Source organism: Mirounga leonina, unplaced genomic scaffold (assembly GCF_011800145.1).
Source record: "Mirounga leonina isolate KUSES-001 unplaced genomic scaffold, KU_Mleo_1.0 Mir_166, whole genome shotgun sequence".
Taxonomy (NCBI): Eukaryota; Metazoa; Chordata; class Mammalia; order Carnivora; family Phocidae; genus Mirounga; species Mirounga leonina.
The window spans coordinates 37,219,017-37,237,500 of NW_023270418.1; the positions used below are offsets into that span (position 1 = coordinate 37,219,017).

Genomic DNA, 18,484 nt, shown 5'->3' on the forward strand with positions numbered 1-18,484 from the left:
CACAGCAAGCGGGCCTGGCCTCAGCCGGCTCACAGCTGCTTCCTCCTACACGGAAGGCCAGGTGAGGGCCCCCGGCCACTCCAGCCACCCCGGCCCCAGCTCCTGCCACGGAACAGCCCGCCCAGGGCAGGGCCTGTCTCGCACTGGGGATGGCCAGTGACCCGCCTGGTCCCTGACCCACCTGCCCTGCGGTGCCCCCACCAAGGAAAGCCCAACCCCGATGCATCCACAGGACGCCAGCCACCCGCACAGGCCCACCCTGAGGCGTGCGTAGACCCCAGTGGGGAGGCTCGGACAGTCCTGGCTACCACGTGGGTGGTGCCTGGCAGGTGAGCAAGCCGCACAGACACCCCGGGTGCCTCTGCCTTCACCTGCTGCCTCAAATAAACTCCAGGTGGGCTGAGGGCACCTCCCGGAAGGACAGCAACCACCACGCTCTGCCGTCCGGGCTGGCTACGGGGGCCCGAGGGCACGGGGCGGGTGCCGGGACAAGAAGGCAGCAGCCGCCACCGGACGCCCGATCCAGGCCCGGCCCCGAGACCGTGGGGAGTTCTCACGCCTCTGGGAGACACACACCACGGGGGCCCCTTTCTCAACGAGGCCCAGGCTCGGACAGGTCAGGTGACTTGGCTGGAGGCGCCCAGCACATGAGCAGCAGGTTCAAGTGACCACACACAGCCCGGGACAGAGGCTAAGCTCATGCTTTTTCTTTTTCTTTTTCTTTTTTGTTTGTTTGTTTTATTTATTTATTCATGAGAGTCAGAGAGAGAGAGAGAGAGAGAGGCAGCGGCAGAGGGAGAAGCAGGCTCCCCGCCGAGCAGGGAGCCCGATGCGGAACTCGATCCCAGGACCCCGGGATCACGACCTGAGCCGAAGGCAGACGCTTAACCATCTGAGCCACCCAGGTGTCCCCATGCTTTTTCTTTTTTGTTGTTTTCTGAATTCTGGTTTACCCCCTAAGACCTGCCTCTCCAGCCATCTGCCCTTGCGGCTGCTTGCAGCACCTCTGGGGAGGCGTAACCAATGCAGACTCAAAAGCGCTCCTGTGGGTTTCTACCTGGGCGCCCGCCTGAGAGCCGTCCACACGACCAGACAGCCATGGGCACCCTCCTCTAGGGTCCTCCCACCCCTGTGAGACCCCTCAGCCTCTGCAGCGGCCAGTGGCCGATCCGCCTGCCCTGTTGGAATCACCGGATGCGGGGAGTAAAACACCAAGGGCACAGGCATTCGGGCAGCCTCCCGACGACTGACTCGGAGCATCCCGGCCCCCCCAGACCACGAAGGGAAGACCAGGCGAGTTGGGGAAAGATGGCCCTCTGACCAGCTCCTTGAGAAACCCACCGATGCCACATTGCTCAAAAGAGCCGAAGGTGAGATGAGCAGTTCCCCAAACAACACACCCAGACAGGGTTGCCGGCTGGCCTGCGCAGGCCCACCTGACCCACCTGCCCTGACCCACCAGCCGGGACCCTCCTGGAGGGCATTGGAGGACTTCCTGGAGGACCGTTCCCAGCCCGGCCACAGCTCTCCATGCTCAGGCACAGGGCCCGGGAGTGGGGGAGTCAGGCGGGCTCAAGGCAGAGGTGCAGGGGCCGCAGGAACAAGAGGACGCCAGCCCTCCCATGTCGGTCCTGCCCTTTCTGCCCAGTGCCCGCCCCCTCCATTCACCGGCCACCTCCCCGGTGGGTCCAGAAGCCCGGGACAGGGCAGGCATCGAGAGCCCCCTCCAGCCTGGGGCTGTGGTGTGAAGCCCCCATGATACTGCATCCGCCTTCTGAGGGCTGCTGCCCAGGGACCTGTCCACCAAGTTGTGTCTGGGACACTGGACTCCGTCCCACCACAAGCGGGGACTCGCTCAGGGCCACAGGACATGGGTCCCTCCTCCCAGGTCTGCGGAGTATGGGCCGTGGGGAAAACCAGGGGATGCCCCAGCAGGGCACCGTGAGCTCCCCGGAGGGTAGGGAGGGAGGCTGGGGGCTGCCCCAGATCTCGGGACTGGCGGGGAGGGGAGGCAGGCTACAGGCAGCAGGGCGGGCGGGAGGAGGGAGGGAGGGAGGGGATTCCCCTCTCTTCCAGAGTCACAGGCTTGGCGCTAGGTGGTTGCCATGGCAATCACAGAGGCATCGAGATTCATGGGGTGTGTTGCGATGGGGCACCCCACCCTCCCTCCCCTCCCCCACGACGAGGAGCCCCCAGACGGCCCACTCACCCTGGAGCCAGACAGGAGGGCAGCCGCTCCTCCCTCAGTGGCACACCCCTGGCTGACATCCAGAGCAGAACATCACCATCCCTACCTCCGGGCTGGGGCTCCCCCCAGGCCCAGCAGGGCCCACCTGCCCACCAGCATCTCTGAGGGGCGTCCACCTACTGTGCGCTCAGTTCTGCATCCTATGGGCACGAGCCCCAGGCACTCGAAGACCTGAAGATCCAACCTGAGAACCACGGGGGCCCCTCTGCCTGGGGGAGAGTCAGAGAGAAAGTGAGGAGGTGCCTGCCACCTGGGCCCCAGCAGGGCCCCAACGCCCCTCTGACCACGGCCCCGTGGGCAGGCGGGGCTCAGCTAGCTGCATGCAGGCATGAGGCAGGATGCCCGAAGGGAGCCCACAGCCTTGTTTGGGGGGCAGGATGCTGTGAAGCCATTAGTTCTGGGGCTCCCCTGGGTGACGCGACAGCAGACAGCTGGCCGCAGCCCTGCATGCCCCTCTCTGCCCCCCTGCCCAGAACCTCCGCCCACTCCGCACAGGGAAGTCCAGGAGGAAGGAGCCGTGGGTGGGGCGGGCGAGGGGGAGCCACGTGTCTGGTTCGAACAGCGGCAGACGACCCCATGAGATTTCTCCTGACTGGCTTTTCAATTCAATACTGTAAAATTAGCCCAGTGAAATATTTTGATTAAGCCCAGTAACTATTCAGAAACTCAATCTAGCAAATTGTGGTTTTTTTCTTAAGCTGGTGTCCTAGTTTCAGACGCCTCAGGACTGGGGGCTAATGATGGGGTCACCTGCCAATGCCCACAGGCTGGAGGCAGGAAGGTGGGTGCTGAGGGGCCTCAGGAAGGGGGTGGGCTTGCCGGGAGCAGGCGGCAGAGGGCGAGGGCCCGGGGGCTGCCGTGAAGGGAAGGGGGCCGGGCCTAGCACACAAGGGGCCCCACGTGCAAGGAGGCAAGACCCCAGGGGGCCAGGGTCACACCGCAGCGTGGACACCATGGTGTGGCCAGCAGCTGTCCAGTCCCCCACGGAGGTAGGGAGGGACACAGCGGTTCAGCCGGCAGAGCACCTGGGTCAGTGACCGAGTGCCTGGCAGGGGGAAGAGCAGGGGTCGCCAGGAGAGGCCGGCAGCCAGCAGTCCAGGCCCCAGGGGTCAGCAGCAGACACAGAGCTCAGCCTACCTGCCCAGTGGCGCACAGAGGCCTTCCCTCCCTACCGTCTCCACACCGGCCAGCCCCCTCCCGCCAGGCCCCTGGGACGGCAGTGGGACTGCCCGCCCTGGGAAGCCTGAGGGAGCCGCCACCTGTCACACACACACACCCATGGCCTCTGGGGGCCAGGCACAGCCCCGTCGACTCCACACGCATCTGCTAGGCAGAGGGACCCTCAGGCACAGAGCCAGGCCCAGAAGCACCCACACGCTAAGCCGGGGTGCCAATACTTCCTGGAAGCCACAGGGCCTCCCCAATACAGCAGGCGCCAGAGGCCAGGCACCCTCCATCCCTGCCCGCTTCCCAGCTCCCACGAGCACCCTGGCTGCGTCGTCAGTCCTGACACAGGACACAGGGAAGCCACGTGCCGCTGAGGGCCCTTGCATCTGCCAGCCAGCCTGTGGTCAGGCCGACGAGGGCACAGCCCGCCCCACCTGCGGCCACCAGACACCCCCAGCATGCCCGCGAGGGTTGCCCAGGTCGGCCTTGGAGACACACGGGCTCCCACAGCCCAGCGGGCTGGAGAGGACGAAACGGGAGGGCAGATGGACCCCTGGAGGGCAGCAAGGCCTCCTGTCCCCCAGGTGGGACAAGTCTACGGGAGTTTCCCAAGAAACTGTCTCTGCCGGGGAGCAGACACCATGGGGACCACTCTGCACTCTGTCAATTTGGAGTTTAGCATTGAAAACAAGCAAACCAACAAAAAAAAATAACAACCTGATCTGCGCTTAAAAAACTATCTGACTTGGTTTCCCCAATCACTAGGATGGTCTTGTGTCCCTCCCCCCCGCCAGGGGCCAGCAAGCTTGTGCCCCCTCCCTGTTTATGGGGTGGGGGCACACTGATTCAGGCCCTCTTCCTAGACTCCTCCCTGAGAGCGCAATCCTGGCTCAAGGGTTCCGGGCAGGACAGGGTAGCTCTACCTAGAAAAGGAGACCAGGATAGGAAGCCCAGTGCCCAGGACCCGCTGGGTGCTGGCTGGGGGCAGGCCCCGGGGCCTCACTCCATACGAAGGCACAGATTCCCCGACTGAGGAGCACCTGACCCAGGGGAGCTAAGGGCTGAGGCAGGTGCCGGGGCAGGGTGGCCGGGCTCAGGGACCCTGGCCGGTGCCCCACATGACACAGATGCCAAGGCACCAGGGCTGGGGGGGCAATGAGTGGGCCGTTTGCCACCTGGCCAAGGCTGCCCAGAGAGCCTGGCACTGGGCCTGGGTGAGGCACAGAGGTCCAGGGTACTTTTTAGCCCCTCTGCCAAGGGAGCTACCTCTGTGGGGGCAAACCCAGACGTGCTTGGGTCCCTCGGAGGGATGTGCTCCCCAGACAGACGGCTGACCGCACCCCCTGCCTTCAATACCAGCAGAAGCAGGAGAACAGACCTGCAGCCCTCTGCCCTGCCCCCCTGCCCCTGCCGGGGTTGGGAACCAGGAGAGCCTGCCCATCCCCGGAAGGGCGCCACGAGGATGTAATCTCCGGCGTGGGGTAATAATAGAATCTGCTTAGCAGGCAGTGGGCAGCTTGCTCCAAAGGATGGAGAGAGAGAGGAGAGAGACAAAGACCCGCCTGCCCATATGTGTCACTCCCATCCTCCCAAACACCTGCATGGGTTCCTGAGGCCCACCTGCCCAGAGTTGTCCACAGTCACGGAGCCGGGGTGGGATGTCCATCTCTACCACCTCTTCTCTCAGCGCTGGCCCTCGGGTGATGGGCTCGGCCACCCAGAAGGCAAGAATGGGCACAAGGTCCCAGAAAAACAGCAGCCCCTCCCCTGACGTGCCCACCATCTGCCAACACACAACCTCAGGCCTGCTGCTCCCTGGACCACTGCCCTGACCTCCTGACCCCCGATGCCCTGAATCCCGAGCCAGGCCCTGTCCCACAAGCCTCCCCTACCCCCACCAGCACCCACTGCCCAGGGTCTGGAGCAGGCAAGGTGCTAATACACAGACACGTGCCCTCTGCACTTGGAAACCTGCAGGCCAGTCTCAATGCAGGCCCACTGGACACGGGGCCAGGTTAGGAAGGCCCGTACCCAAATGCAGGCCACCTGTCCTGAGGCTACGCCAGAGAACCCGACATCACCCTGCCAGCATGGGGCTCCCAGGCTGTCTCTGCTGAGCCGCGGATGGGCCTGGCCCCCACCTGCCCTGTGCCTGCTTAGAGCTGACACCCCGCCCCCCGCATGCCCATGCTCTTTCTGGGGGCTGCTGGGTCACCAGGGCAGAGAGCACTTGTCATCTAAGAGAAGAAGTGCCTCCACGGTAGTGGGAGCTGGTCTACAGGCCCCCAGGTATAGCAGGACGCCCCACAGCAGCGAGCTCCTGAGGTCCAGCATGGACGTGCGGAGCTGACCAGACGGGGCCTGGGGATCATGCCCACAGCTGCCAGCCCCTCTCAGGGGGCCTGGCTTCCCCAGGGGTCTCTTCCAGACCTCCTAAAGGGCCAGCCACACAGATGCTAAGGATAAGGATGTCCCTCGGTAGAGTGACCCACTGCCCCACGTTGAAGTCCTGGGCAGAGGCAGATGGGCGGGACCTTGCTGGAGCGGCCAGGGGCCACTGGGGGTGTGGCGGGGACTGTCACTCGGGACTGTCACCTACAGGCCGCCCAGCTGGGTGGACTCAGGATGCTGCAGACACCTGGACAGAGGGAGCAGTGAGTGAGACCACAGGGCTAACCAGCTCAGGCTTGTTCCCCAGCCTTCCCCTGGATGTGGCCTTCAGTCCAAACCCCCTGCTGGTCATCCGCAACCCACCCCCAGCCTGGCTCCCAACAGGGGCATCAGCAGCATCAACCCGACAACGAGGTGACCCCCATACTGATCTGTGGACTGAGGATGGCATGGCCTGGGGTGGGGAGTGGCCACCCTTCTGGGTCTCTGGATGTAGGGACAACTGTGACTGACGCCCAAGTGACCCAACTGGGCTCCATACCCCACTCCTCAGACACCAGGGCAGGACGGTATGGAGGGGGTGGTGTGACGCAGAGCCCCAAAGTCAGAGGCCCCATGGCTAGCTGACCCCAAAGGCAAGCTGTGGAACATGGGTCTGAGCACCCCACAGGCAGAGGGACTGGGGGGGTTGGCCTGTCCCTACCTCCACAGGGCAGTGCCCAGGACAGCAGCTCTCTGGGGACGCAGAGGACAATGCACACCGCAGCCCTTCCCCCGGCCAGCAGCAAAGCTAGAAGTGAATCTGATGGGGGCTCCCTTGAAGACCCTGGGCCACTGGTGCTACCTAGGGGTTCCCCTCCAGCCCCCTCCAAGCCCCCCATACATCTGTTGTGCCAGCCAGGACAACACAGCCCACGTGTGCAGATGCCCTCCATCACTCCGTGGCATCTGCTGGAGGATGTTCTATCTGTGCCACTTTATGATTAGTTATAAATCCCTTGGGATTTGGGGGTTTAGAGTCAGCAAACCTCCAATCTGAGACAAGCCCTCCGCCTCTTTAGAGATAAGCCAGAATCAACCCCTCGCTATCCACCAAGCCCAGCATCCCTCCAACAACAGGAAACACTCCCTCTTCTGCCTCATTCTCAGCCTTCTGTGGGAGATACCCACGCCCACCCCCTGCTAGCCCAGGATGGTGGTCTTGGGCCGGGAGCCTGGCTTCCTGAATTCTACACCATCCCCCCCAGTTCCCAGCCCTGAGGAGGGGGTGGCAGGAGCAGACTGTGCAGGGAGCACCACGGGCCAGGGGGACAGGGACATACCCCCACATCTCTGTCCCCGCAGGTGAAGGGCTTGAATAGGCATACCTCGGACCCACAACCCTTCGGCCACCCCAAGGCCATCCACCGATGGCTCAGTGTCCTGCAGAAACTCCTGCACGTCATCCACCCTCAGGCCACAAGACCCCTGAAACAAGGGGGCCCAGAGGGTGGCCACAGGGGTAACAACTGGCCGGCGGGGACCAGCCTTCCTCCCCAAGGAGTCCCGATGGTGCAAGCCACCCACAGCCTCCAGGGCACCAGGCCAGGCAACCGGTCAAGTCCCCCAGGTGGCTCTGGGCCCTCGCAGCCCCCACACACATCTCCAAGGGGCCTGACAGGAAGGTTCCTACCATTGGGGATACAGGGCAAATATCAGAGGGGGTCCAGGGGCTGCCCTGGGAAGTCACCTCAAATCAACCCCAGAGCCAGGAAGGACTCCCTCGTGCCCACAGCCTTGGAGGACAGGCGGCAGTCACGGTCGTGACTCTCTGGGGCTTTGGCCCTCCCCTTGCCCCCAGAGAGTCAGTGGCAGCCCCAGGAGACCTGGCCACCAGCTCCTTCTGCAGGGAGAGGGGGGACCGGAGGCTGGGGTCCCCCCTGGGAGCTGCCACTAAGCACGTCTAGCAGCCCAGCGGCTTCCACCTCCTGCCCCACGTCAGCTCAGAAGCTGTCCCACAGCCGGGCCCAGACACAGGAGCCTGCCAGACATCCGGCCCTCCCCCCAGCAGCAGAGGTCTGGGGATGTGCGGCTAGCCGCAGCCTGGCTCACCGGGCGCGGAAGCTGCGGACTTCAGCACAGCCCTGCTGGACAGCTCCCCACGCAGGCGGGCCTTGCAGGGACAGAGACCAGCCCCAGGCGCCCCCTCCACAACCAGGACCCCAGACAGGGCAGTTTTCTCTCGGTCCTGAAGACCCCAGAGTCGGGGTGCGGCCAGCAAGCCCCTCCACCCAGGAGGGTGGCACGACCTCAGGGCTTGCGGCGGCTCCCCATGGAGACTCGGAAAAGGGGGCTAAGGTAAGGGTGGGCTGGCAGGGACCAGTGAGGGGCACTCCTGGGCAGAATGCAGGGGTACCAGGTTGTCTGCCCACCCCCAGCCACCCCCGTTCCAGCTTCTGACAGCCCTGCCGGCTGTCAGGCCATGCTCCAGAGACAGGGCTCCTAGGGAGCCTCCTAGGGGCCTCGGGGTGGTGTCTGCCTCACCCCGAAGGCTCTGGGCTGCTGAGGGGCTCGTCCTGTCCCTTCCCTCTGCCACACAGTGCCATGCGGTGCCACGTTGCCCCGGGACACTGCCCTGCTCCGTGTCCTGCTGCTGGCCAGCCAGCAGCTTTCTCTGTCCTGGGCTTGAAGAGGGAGATGCTTTCAGGGGACCACGATGCTGGTCAGATGGCTCAGCAGGACATGCACGCACATTTGGGGAATGCATCTGCACAGAGAGCGTGAGCCCTGACCACAGGGCTGCCTCAAGCAGGCCTCGCACCAGGCAGGAAGCCCAAGAACTCAGACACCGCAGGGGACAACAGGCATCAGCTTCTCCTGCATGAGGTCACATGCGGAAGGCACAGGCCAGGCGTGCTGGCCGAGCAGCTCCGGGACGACGGAGCTGCCACGTGGGCCGGGGTGTGTGTGTGCCTCGGCCACCCGGCCCGAGCTCCGGCCAGCCCACACACGGCTGTCTGCGTGCCCCTCCAGCGTGCCCAAGGCAGTGAGTGCTCCCACCGGCACTCAAGCAGAGGACCAGCACAGCCAGGAGGGTGGGCTGGCGTGGACACGAGGACCAGAGGGATGCGAGGAGGGGCGGTGGGGCCCACACGCACAGGGGGCCTCCCTCTTCCACGCTGCTATGGCCGCAGGGGGCTGGGCAGGCCGGCCCCACCCTGCACGACCCTGCACGACACCCACTCCTCCACGTGTAGCAGCCCCACTGGGCCTGTCCCTCTTGTGCACAACGGGCAGTGATGCTTCGGACGGGGCAGACCCAAGGCCCCCAGGCAGCGCTGAGCCCGCCTTCTGCCGCACCCCATACGTGGCACCAGCACGGAGGATCCGTGGACTGGAGAATGCAGGCCACGCCTCCGCCACACCGTTCTCACCACGCCAGGACAGGACACAGCCGCACACCGTGCTCTCCCCCAGTGGGGTCCCCACCTGCAGCAGCATCCCTGGGGAGCTCAGGAATGCAGACCCTTACAGTCCCAGGCCTTGGGGTGACACTCAGCTTGAGGACCCCTGGCAGCAGCCCCTAGCCCCGGGCCACCCTGGCCTCCGGGAAACAGCCACTTCAGGTGAAAAATCTAGCATCTGGCTGGACTCCTGCCGGTTTGGGGAATCGGTGCTAACTTCACAGGGTGATCTGAGGCTGTGCTTTTCTGGAATCTCTGTCAGACACACACCAAAATATCTAAACTATGTCTGGGGCTTGCCTCCAAATAATGCTTGGGGGGGGGACAAAATCAGCCTCCCGTTGCCGAGGCTGGGGTGGGCTCTCAGGGTCTTCTGCGTTTGAAAATGCCCCTGTGCAGATGAAGACAAGAAGCCGCTCCCGTGAGAGCCCCAAATGCAGTCCCAGGAGCCAGTGCAGGGCCCCATCCCAGGTGGCCCTCAGGACACGGAGCAGGGCAGTGTCCTAGGGCAACGTGGCACCACATGGCACTGTGTGGCAGAGGGAAGGGACAGGAGGAGCCCCTCAGCAGCCCAGAGCCTTCGGGGTGAGGCAGCCACCACTCCGAGGCCCCAAGATTGTGCCCTCCTGCTCCCCAGCCCTGCAGGCCAGCACGGCTGGCCCAGCCGGGCCTTGCAACAATCCCCACCCACTCACCCCCAAACGAGAACTGTGCGAATACCGCACCCGCCAAGGGGATGAGTAAACGGAACAACGCATCAATCCCCGTTTCTCCCTGCACTCCGCTGCCCCGGCCAGGGGCTCCCCTCAGGCACCATGGCCGGCACATGGCCCTAGGGGGACACTGGGTCACTGCATCCCTCACCCAGCATCACACACGAGGAGAACCGAGAAACTGAGGGTAGGGACCTGAGACTCTCCAAGGGCTCACACAGACTACCCAGTCTGAGCTCTTCACTGACGACCCGGTGGGGGCCCTGCCCCTGGGGGCACTGTACAAAGGCCGACCCTGGAGACCCTGGACAGTCACAACACCCCACACCTTCCAGCTGGCTCCTGTGGGGGGGCGGCAGGCCCAGCCCCTTCTAGGCTCCCGCACGCCATATGCCAGGAGTGGATGCGGGAGGGAGGGACGAGGCAGGATCCTCAGGGTCACACCTATGGGCCAGCTGACCACACACATCTCAATGGTCCCAGGGGACCTGGAGCTCCCCCAGCACACTGAACCTCCCGCCCTGAAGAGCAAACAGGCTGGAAAGTTCCAGGGTGCCTCTCCCCACAGGCATCAGGGGCTCCTTGGTGCTGCCTGTACCCAGCAGGAAAGCTGCCCAGTGAGGGCCCCCAGCCTACACCCAGGCCCTTGGCTCCCCACCCTGGGGAAGGGGCTTCACCTGGCCTCTGCAGGCCTGGGCTCCTGACTGGCCCTGCCCACCTGTGCCCTGGCGTCTAGCTTGGGGTCAGTGGCACTACCCCAGGAAGCTGGACATGTGAGCCCGGTCTGCTGTTGGCCCCCGTGTCTCAGACAGAACCAGGGGAGTTCAGCTACCCTGCCTCAGGGCTGCCTCCCCACCCCAGCCCTGCCTCGCCCAGTGGCCACCTCCGCCCATCACCTTTCCCACCTCAGCATGGCCCCCGTGGGAGGCCCCCCACCCAGGGAAGCAGCCAGCCAGGGCTCAGGTGAGCTCTCAGCCAGGCCAGGCCAGCCCAGGCAGCCGCTCCCCAGCGTCACTTCTTCTCTGGCCTCCCGGCCTGCAGCCACGCTGACGCTGGCCATGGGGGGGGACCTGTCAGGTTCCCAGGCGGCCACCCCCAGAACACAGGGCCACCAGGCGCTGCCTCCTCGGTCTCCTTCCACCCTGACCCTTGGCCCAAGTCAGTAGTTACCCAGTAGGTACCCGGGCCAAACCACCCCTCGCAGATGCCACATTCCTGGCCAGGCAGCCTCCCACCACCCCCACAGACAGCCCACGGCCCCGCGGCCTGACGTGTCCCTGGCGCCTGACACGTCACGCATCACTCAGCCACATAAACACTGTTTAGGCTGCCCTCCCACCTCTGCCCTGGGGCCAGGGAGGCCAGCCCTGCCCTCCAGGGCACACCCTTGGGCCCTGCCTGAGCCCAGAGTGGGCGGTACTGGTGGGGTGCTTCCATCACCAATGGCAGGCTGCTGAGCCCCTAGTCCCAGGGACCCTCAGCCCCTCCACCAGTCCCCAGCCCATAACCATAAGGCCCTGGGAATCTTCTGTCCCCCGTGGCCAGGCTCACGTGGGGTCAGCCCCAGCCCCTGCGTGGACAAGGATGTGGCAAGCATGGGGGAAGCGGCTCTGTCCTCACAAGCTGCACCCCCAGCCAGGGTGTGTCCCCTCAGGATCTCATGTGGTGCTCTATGCCTCCGTGTCCCCTCGAAATCCGCCCGGGGCACCACTGCCCCAGGGCACAGCGAGGAGACCGGCTGGAAGAGAAGCACTGTTCTCAGAAGCCGCGGGGCCTTCGGGAGCACAGTGCTGTGGGCTGGGGGGGTTGCTGCCTGGCTCCAGAACACTGGCCCCTCAGAGGCTGAGGAACAAGGCCTGGGCCACCTCTCGGGGTGGGGCCCGACACAATCCCTGCTTTGTGCCCGCAGCCTCGGGCCCAGCCCAGCCTCCCTCCTGTCCAGTGTCTGAGGCGGCTGGCCCGGTGCAGCCCTGTCAGCCAGCCGGCACCGCTGGGGCAAGGCCTCGGGCAGAGTGCGGACAGCTTGGCCACCCCTGGCCGGGCTCATGAAGGCTCAGCCCGGGCCTGGGGCTGACCTGGCCCGGCACCAGGAAGGGCTCCATCTGGGCAGCCGTCAGGAGACACCAGCTCTCCCCACGTCTGACGGGACTTCCTGCAGGGTCCTAAGGAGCCCAGGGGTCCCTCCTGTCCTCTGAGACCCCAGACGCGACCTGATAGCTGTGGACCCTCTGTCCTCTGGCCAGACCCTGCCCACCACAGATGTGCCCCACCCCCCGACATGATTCCCAGCACGAGCCTCACAGAAGCTGCAGGAAACCCGCTCTGGGGGTGAGCGGCTGAGGCTCCAAGGCCATCAGCCACTGAGCGCCAGAGTCCAGCCTGCCCCCAGCCTGGGCCTCCGGCACAGAGCCACCCCATTAAGCTCCGAGGTGGCCACAAAGGCCTCTGGGCCCCACCCTGCAGGCCCGGGGGGACGAGCCGACGTGGGGAGCACGCGGGGCCACAGGCAGGCAGCAAGGCGCCTCTCACCCCACAGGTGTGCGGCCCCCACGCTCACCGTACAGCAACGGGCCCCCAGAAAGCACGAGCACTCCACAAGGACACCATCCACCAGAGGCAGGCAAGGCAGGAGGGGCTGTGGGGCCCGGGGAGCTCCAGGCGCAGCCAGGCCCCAGGGGCCAAGGCAGGGCGGCCACAGCGGTCAGCCCGCCTCCTCCCCCAGCACGGCCAGCAGCGCAGCCTCACCCCCCTGAGATCCCTGAAGGAGCCCGTTCTGAGTCCCGTGGCCCTGAAGGCACAGGTGTTCTCCAAAGCAGAGCACCAGGCCACACAAAGGTGCCCCGACTGCTCCTGGCCCACGGCAGCCACAGACCCCCGCCCAGCATCTGCACACACAGGCAGCCCGCAGAGGCGCCAGGCTCGGCATCCGGCCTCTGGCCTGGTCAGACTGGCTGCTTCCGGCACACTGAAGGTGCCGATCACTGGGCAGGACTGACGTCCAGGCAGAGAGGACGCGGATGGCGCGTATTCAGGCCCAGAGGTCACCCCACAAACACCTATGGAAACCAGGACTCCATCAGCCTGAGACACGTGCCCCTGGCTGGGGCCCAAGCCAGGCCGGCTTTCTGCGGCAACCCCCTTGCCGGCCCTACACAGTCCTTCAGGAGGCTGCTCGGGGAGAGGCAGGGGAGCCCGGGGAGCCAGCCCTGGAGGCCACCGTCCCACAGGCTTCGCCAGGCGTGGCCAAGCCTGCCAACCACAGAAAGGATCAGGTTGCCCCTGGCCACCCTCAGGCAGGCGGGGTACGGGGCAGGACCTGGAGCCCCTCACCTCGATGCTCCCCTCCCCCAAACACAGTCCTGGGTGGCTGTCACCCCTTGAGCCTTCCGTAGGATCCGCTCTGGCCCGGCCTTTGCACTTGCAGCTGCAAGCACCCCGGTCCCAGACGGCTTGAGAGGCAACAGGGCACCTGGGCGCAGGACACGCTCTTCCTGGGTGGGGGCGTCCTGTGGGAACCCCGCGGCTAGAGCCAAGCCCAGCAGCACCTGGTTTCCCCTTTGCACTGCCGCCCAGGCTGTGCCCTCCGCCTGGTAGGTCCTTCCAGATACACATGGCTCCCCAGGCCCAAGAGAGCTGTCACCACTGCCGCTGCAGGGGCACTCGGAGCTGCAGCTGACCGCAGCGGGCGGGACCCACGAAAACTGAGGCGCTCGGAGCTGCAGCTGACCGTAGTGGGCACGGGGCACTTTGAGACCAGGGTCCTAGGCCTTGGGCCACCTCCAGGTCCCTCCCATCTTTACCTTTGGGAAACGGCCCATCCTTCAAGGCGTGACCCCAGAAACCTCCAAGCTGAGCTGCCCTCCATTGACAGGGACAGCCCACCCAGGGACAGCTCTCAGCCCAAGCCGGGGGCTTCCGGGGGAGAGCCTGCACTGTGGGAGAGGGTCTAGGGTGGGGTCTGTCCTGCTCGATCACTGGTGGGACACAGGCCTTTCCAACAGCTCCAGGGGGGCCAGGGAGACAGGCGTGGGGGCTCCCTACATGCCCTGGAGCTCTGACCACAACTGTTTGAGAACAGGGTCCTGCTACTTTGAACTTTTAAACCGAGCCTGTGCCATGAGCAGGCTGGGCTTTCCCCCGATCCCCAAAGAGCTGCTGCCCTTGAGCAGAGCACTCTGTTCTGAGCCTGCTTCCAGGCTGGTAGGCGGGTTAGACAGACAGAGGCATGCCTGCAGCACCGAGGGCGGAGGCTCACGGGGTGGGGAGCGATCCTCAGACACAGTAGGTAGTCCACACACAGCCAGCAGAGGCCCACCTGGCTCCCCGCTCGGTCTCCCTTCATTTTGCTCTGGCCGCACCCCTTCTCTGGGCCTCAGCCCCCAACGGCACCCCAGGGCCGACTCCAGCCAGTCCCCCCACCCCCGCCATCTCCAGGGCCCACACCCTGCAGCCTCTCACTGGCTCTCAAGCTGCTTTCTGCTCAACTTTCTAAAGCCAAACACGTCCTCCATGCCCCAGACACCTCCCCTCCCACTCCTGCCTCTGCTCTCCCATCTGCTCCAGCTCTGGGCCATGGAGTACCTGCGGGCCTACCTGTCTCCCCCTCCCTCACCTGTCCCATCTTTGCTGGCTTCCCCCACCTCAGGACTCCTCTCCAGCCTGCCTGACTCCAGCACCCCACACGAATTCTCCGAAAGGTCCCTCGAGGACCTGAAGGGGACATCCCAGCTCCCTCGGTGTGGCAGTCCCAGCTCCTCCCTCTGGCCCACCCACCAGTCTGCAAGCCCAGCCAGGTGAGCTGCGGGGCGGTCCCCACAGCCCCACCGTCTCTCGTGAGCTGGACTGACCCTTCATCTGACAGTCCTGCCCCAGCCACCTCCTCCTCAGTTCCCACCAACAGACAAAGGGTTTCCAAGAGCCCCACATCTTCCTGTGGGCCCCAGCTCTGAAAACAGCACACAGAGCCTGCTGTCCTCCAGGCTTCTGGGAGCGGAGCCCCAGCCACATCTGCTGCCCTGTTCCATGTCCTGAAGGGGCCAGAGTGATACAGGCCAGAAGGCCACATGGCGGCCACAACATGCCCGCCTGGACCTGCTCGGGAACCCCCTGCACCCTCTGCATGTGCCCCCTCCCCTCCAGCAAAGAAGCCTTTCCTGCATCAGGGACAGGACAGACAGCCTCGGCAGTGACCCCTGTCCCCCAGCAGAACCTAAAGACCCATCCCCCCACCAGAAAACACGACACCGCCTGGGACAGAGGCCTCCCCAGGGCTGCCGATACAGGCGACCCCAGGATGTTAAGGACAGCTGTGTGGAGATGCCCAGGAAGAAGGAAGATGCCCTCGAAACCACAGCCACACCAGCCCGGGAGAGGCCGCCTAACACCAACGTGAGTGATAGAACCCGCTTGCTGAGCTCAACACCACACAAGAAGCCTGGCCACTGAAAAGATGCAATAAACAGTGTAAGCTGGACCATCAGAGGGGTGTCTGGCTGGGCGGAGGGGGCAGCCCCACCCACACCTGCACTCCACACTGGGCAGCGGCCCCCCACCCCGCCTCTGATTCCGGAAGGCCTCATCTTGGGGCAGAGCCGCAGGCCCATCTGCCAAAGGGCCCTGGCTCGGGACCTGCCAGGCTGAGAGGCCCAGCGGTCGCCCGCTGACTCCCTCCCTGACTGCAGCTTCCCCTTTGCAGGACTTGGGCAGAGCTCAAGTGAAGAGCAGGGAGGACCCAGGCATGCTGTCGTCCAGGGAGGGAGGCAGCACTTGGAACTACAGTCCTTCATTCTTCCGCTGAGGTCTCCTGGCAGAAAGCCTAGCCCCAGATAAGGTCAGACGTTTATCTCCGGAGCAAAAGGACAGGCCTGGGAAACTGCAACTCTCTCGGCATTTGATGCCGAAGACCAGCCAGCAAGCCCAGTGGCCAGGCCCAGTGCACGCACAACCCCAAGGCCCCACGTCCACCAAACTCCAGATGACCCTTCAACAGAAGGGACAGAGAGACAGCACCAAGAGGACGGCCTCCCCCGAAGCCCTCCTGGGATGCAGGTGTTCGGTGAAGCCAGAAGGAACACAGGATGGACAGACCCCCCCAGGGAGGGGGCCTCAGCTAGACCAACCGCCGACTCCCCTCAAAGGGGAGAGGGACCCGGGGAGGAAGGCTGCTAGCTTTGTGTGCCACTTGGAGCTGCTTCTAAACATCATATGGCAACGTGTTGTTGACACACACGCGCGGCATAGCCTTTTGTATTCATTACTGTTAATTACAGTGGAAACCTCCTGTAATTAACTGTACAACAAGATAACTCGATGAAGAGTACGGAGACCAGCCCCTGCCATGGAGACGGCTGAGCACGGCGCACGTATAATTCATTGCTGTCACCACTCACACGACGATGCTTCCTTATAATCACATTTTATTGGTACGATAATTAGATTATTTCACTGCTTCCCACATTCTGCTGCCCCAGGTCCCTCCCCCACTGAGGATTTCACCAACTACAGTTGATCCTTGTAGGAAACATGCATATTTTCAACTCAGATGAACACCGGCGTCTGCCACCTCTTCCTTGAACCCCGGGCCACACCACCCCCACTCCCAACAAGTGCTGCCCTGCTGCCAGGGGCCCCTCAGGGCCTCAGTAGTTGGAACAGAGGCTGTCTACCCAGAGTGGGAGAGGGGCAGCTCCCCCCGCCCCCTGCCAGGTCCCTTCCGGGGCGCTTTGCCTTAGTTACATCACAGCCACTGCCCTCCCCGGAGAGCCCAGGGCCTGGCCCACTTTCCTCCCTAACAGCATCTCCTAGCTCCACTTCTGTGCCACCAACGGGGGCTTGGGAAGGGCCTGCGGCCTCCCTGGCCAGAGCAGCTCCCTCCTGGGCCCCCACCCTGCACCAGCGGGGTGGGACCAGCACCGCTGCACCCTCCTCCTCCCTTCCTCCTCTCCCCTGCCGGCCCCAGGTCTAAGGAACTTCCCAGAGAGACAGGGAGAAGCAGTCAGTGCCAACCGGACCTCTGGGCTGCCAGGAAGGCCCATCCTGGGAGAAGAAAGAAAATGGCTGAGGCTGGCCTCCCACAAAGCCACTCTGTGAACGCCTGGCCAGCTGGATGAGGGGATGGCTGCTAGGCTGGGACCTAGCCTGATCACCAGAAAGACAGCCAGGACCAGCCAAGGAGCTCCCTCCTCCCACAGGCTGGGTTTTGCAACCTCTGGCCTGGGATCCCGAATAGGGCCGGGTACCAGCCTCCCTGTCCCTCCCCTGGGGCAGTGCCCTGTCGCAGACATTCCAAACAGCGGCTAGGAGGAGTGCAAGGCGCTGTCCAGCCGTCCGAGGCGCCTCGGTACTCTCCCAGTCTCACCGTGGAGGAAGGCCCGAGCCTGGCCAAGGTGGCCTGGTCCGCCCGCAGGACGCGTAGGGCCACCTCCCTGCCCGCCGCCGCCAGGAGTTGGGGGTCGCGGCCGGGGGCGCGCGGCCCGGGGCGCAGCTGCTTGGGCAGCACGCCTATTAGCACGGCCGCGGCAGACGGCAGATGGGCGCCCGCTCGGCCCCCTCCTCCCGCGGCACAATGGGCCCGGTCGCTCCGGCGCACAATGCGGCCGGGGCCGCGCACCTGCAGCCGGAGCCGAGGGGCGCTGGCCCGGCCCGGCCCGGCCCGGCCCGGCCCGGCCCATGCGCCCCTGTCAGCGCCGCGTGTCCTTGGGCCGCGCCCGGCCGACCGCAGCCGCGCGGCCTGCGGGCTCCGCGGCGGGACCCGGCGCCCAGCTGCCCATTGTTCGCGGCCGCCGGCCGGAGCCGCGGGCCGGGCCTACAGCTCCGCGCTCGGGACGACCTCCTTCCGGGCCTCCCCCCCACCCCCACCGCTCGGCGCGCAGTCAGCACGGCCTCCCCGGCGGCGGGCCTGTGCGCCCCTGAGCCCCCGGTCCTTCCCGGCGCCCGGTCCCCATCCATGTCCCCAGTCCCCTTCGATGTGCCCGGGCCCCTGGTTCCCCCGCCACGCACACACACGTGTCCCCGGGCCCCCTCGGTGCCCCCGGTCCCCACGGACCCCCGGCCTCCCCGAAGCCCCCTGACCCCCGGCGCCCCGGTCCCTCCAGCCCCCGTTCTCCATCGATGTCCCCGGTCCTCTGCCGCCCCCCTCCTGTGTCCCGGTCCCCTAGTTCCCTACCGCCGTTGTCCCAGGTACCCTCGGTGCTCCCGCTCCCCCGGACCCGGGTCTCCCCGAAAGTCCCGGCCCCGCACGCACCTGTCTGCCCCTTGCCCAGCGTCTTCTCCAGCCGGTAGGGCCCCACATACTGCGCGTGCTGCGCCCCGCCGCCGTCCTTCCCCGTCGATGTCATCGCTCCCGGGCCCGGCACCGGCGAGGTGGGAGCCCCGGGCGGGCGGGCGGCGGCGGCAGGGAGGGGCCGCGTCCGTCCGCGTCCGTCCGTCCGTCCGTGCGCTGGGCCGGGTCGGCGGCGCCCGGGCGGGCCGCGCTCGCTCCGCGCCCCCCGCGCCTCCCCGCGCCGCCGCCCCCCGCGCCCGGC

At 65.5% G+C, this 18,484-nt stretch overlaps 1 protein-coding gene across 1 annotated transcript in view; it reads right to left on the reverse strand.

Moving 5' to 3' along the window:
• Positions 1 to 18,298, reverse strand: part of BRSK2 (BR serine/threonine kinase 2) — a 65,200-nt gene extending 46,902 nt beyond the window's left edge. Inside the window, exon 1 of the mRNA XM_035013599.1 lies at positions 18,205 to 18,298. Within this exon, the coding sequence (XP_034869490.1) occupies positions 18,205 to 18,298 (94 nt within the window). The remainder of the gene's footprint in view (positions 1 to 18,204) is intronic.
• Between the last annotated feature and the right edge of the window lie 186 nt (positions 18,299 to 18,484).